This window comes from Pteropus vampyrus, unplaced genomic scaffold (assembly GCF_000151845.1).
Source record: "Pteropus vampyrus isolate Shadow unplaced genomic scaffold, Pvam_2.0 Scaffold245, whole genome shotgun sequence".
Classification (NCBI taxonomy): domain Eukaryota; kingdom Metazoa; phylum Chordata; class Mammalia; order Chiroptera; family Pteropodidae; genus Pteropus; species Pteropus vampyrus.
Window position 1 is genome coordinate 1,298,181 of NW_011889026.1, and position 2,005 is coordinate 1,300,185.

Consider the following 2,005-nt stretch of genomic DNA (forward strand, 5'->3'; position numbering starts at 1 on the left):
AGGAGTTAGAGTCACACCGAGATGAACTGCAGGGTTAGGACACAATGTCACTGCCACGGGAGACAGAAGGCGAACACTCGTAGAGCTGAGCGTCACCACCAAGGTGACCTCGCCTGACACTGTATCATGCTGACGAGAGCCCCATGTCCAAGACTGGCCGCCTGTGAGGTCGCGCTCAGTGTCCGTAACTTCCTTCTCCTGATCGATGCGTCGGCTCCGCCCGCTTGCATCCCAGCCCGCCTCCCGCAACGGGGTGTTCTCTCCACGCGGCCGAACCGGATCGCTGCGGTTCGGACCAACGCTCCGCCCGCACTGCAATCGCCCCATCTTCACGGCGCAGCCAGTGCACTGGCTTCATTCTGCTCCAAACCAGAAACGCAGGCGAGGGAGAGGGTCAGCACCCTAGCCCACGCAGCGACTAGAAGACAGAGGCCTTAAAAGTGAAGTAACACTGTATCTCAACCCATTATTTATCACGTTTCTCTTGCCGACATGTCCTGCACACTTACTTGGTTCAAGCACAGAAGAATAATACAGAGGCACGTGAAGCAGAGTTGTCCACTTGCTAACAGAGATGGACAAGTCGTAAAGTGACGAGGGCTGAGGGACGGCGGCAGCGGCCGAGGATGCAGGGAGGACCGGCGTGGCCCCCAGCAGCACCGACCTCCAGCTCGCTGCAAGGCGGGCGGACGAGCGCTCAGGGCGTGAGCCCCCCGCCCCCCGGGTCAGCATCGCTCCCCAGGTGCGGTCAGGGCTCCGTGCTCCTGGCCCGTCCTCAGACGTCTCGACCAGTACCATCAGTGACGTGTCACTCCAGCAGCTTCTCAAGGTGATGGGGAGGACTCGCGTGTGACAAGGGGTGACAGATGCGAGTGCTGAGGACGAGCGGCTCTCTGGGAGCCCGGCCCCTGGCGGCCGGGCATCGTGGACCAAGGCCCGGCTTGTTCTTTTGCTCCTCCAGTGTTTCGGCAGAGGAGCTACCGTCTGCAGTGCTCTGCCCGCGGGGAGAGCACTGCAGCGCTGAAGGCCCGCCTCCTCCGGCTCACATCCTCACCACCTTTCGGCACTCTGTGCCAGACAAACTGCTGCGGTAACCACTTCGGCAGAGCCCCCCGTTTCAGAAGGACAGGGCTTGGGAGCTGGGGTCAGGTTTAAGGCTCAATTCCACGCTCTGAAGCTGTGTGTCCTGGGGTAAGGCCCTCGACATCTCTGAGTGTGTCTTCCCACCTGAAAAACGTCACCCGCACGTACAGAGGGGCAAGTGATGAGGGCTGGTAACAAGCACGGAGGATGCTGGGCACGCCTGAGAGCCAGTCCTGGAGGGCAGCGCCTGAAGTGGGGGCCCGGGGAAGGTGCAAGCCGCTGGGAAGGAAACGCGGGCTGCGTGGCGGGTTTAGGGGGTAGGGGCCGTCTGCTTGGCAGAGACACAGGCACCGAACAGGAAGGCGGGGCAGTGGGCCTAACGCTGACAAGGTGTCCTGTTTCTTTAGGGACATCCATTCACAGGTCAGTGGCAGCGGTCACTGAGGCCACTCTACTCCCTGCCTGTGCTGTGAGCCCGCACAGCGGTGTCACGGTCACTGCTCAGTCACAGGGCATGGCTGCCACACAGCAGGACAGTGCTGGGCGCCCACGTGGGTGATTTCACGCCACCAGGAACTGCCACAGACGGGCCGAGTGCGCCTGAGCCACGCCTGAGCCACACCTGCGCTGTCCCCGTGTCTTGACTGGGTGGTCTGCGGGCGCCCGGGGTTCTGTCACCCGACGCGTGACAGAGTTCGGAAATCCTGCTGCAGGAGGTGGGTGCCACATTTTGCCATCCCTTCCACCTTAAAGGGAAAGGCCCTGGCGTTTAGAGGCACTGACGACCCGACATCCGAGGCCGGGGACCGCGAGCGTAGCGTCTGATGCAGGCGGGCTGCCTCCAGACCGTTAGCTCTTTGCCATCACCTAAGCGGACTGACAGGGCTGTTAGTGTCATGGAAACGCGGTTTCCCATGCAGAG

At 62.0% G+C, this 2,005-nt stretch overlaps 1 protein-coding gene across 1 annotated transcript in view; it reads right to left on the reverse strand.

Moving 5' to 3' along the window:
• TMC3 (transmembrane channel like 3) overlaps positions 1–2,005 on the reverse strand; it is a 31,675-nt gene that overhangs the window by 25,436 nt on the left and 4,234 nt on the right. The window contains exon 2 of the mRNA XM_023520042.1: positions 510–674. Within this exon, the coding sequence (XP_023375810.1) occupies positions 510–674 (165 nt within the window). The remainder of the gene's footprint in view (positions 1–509; positions 675–2,005) is intronic.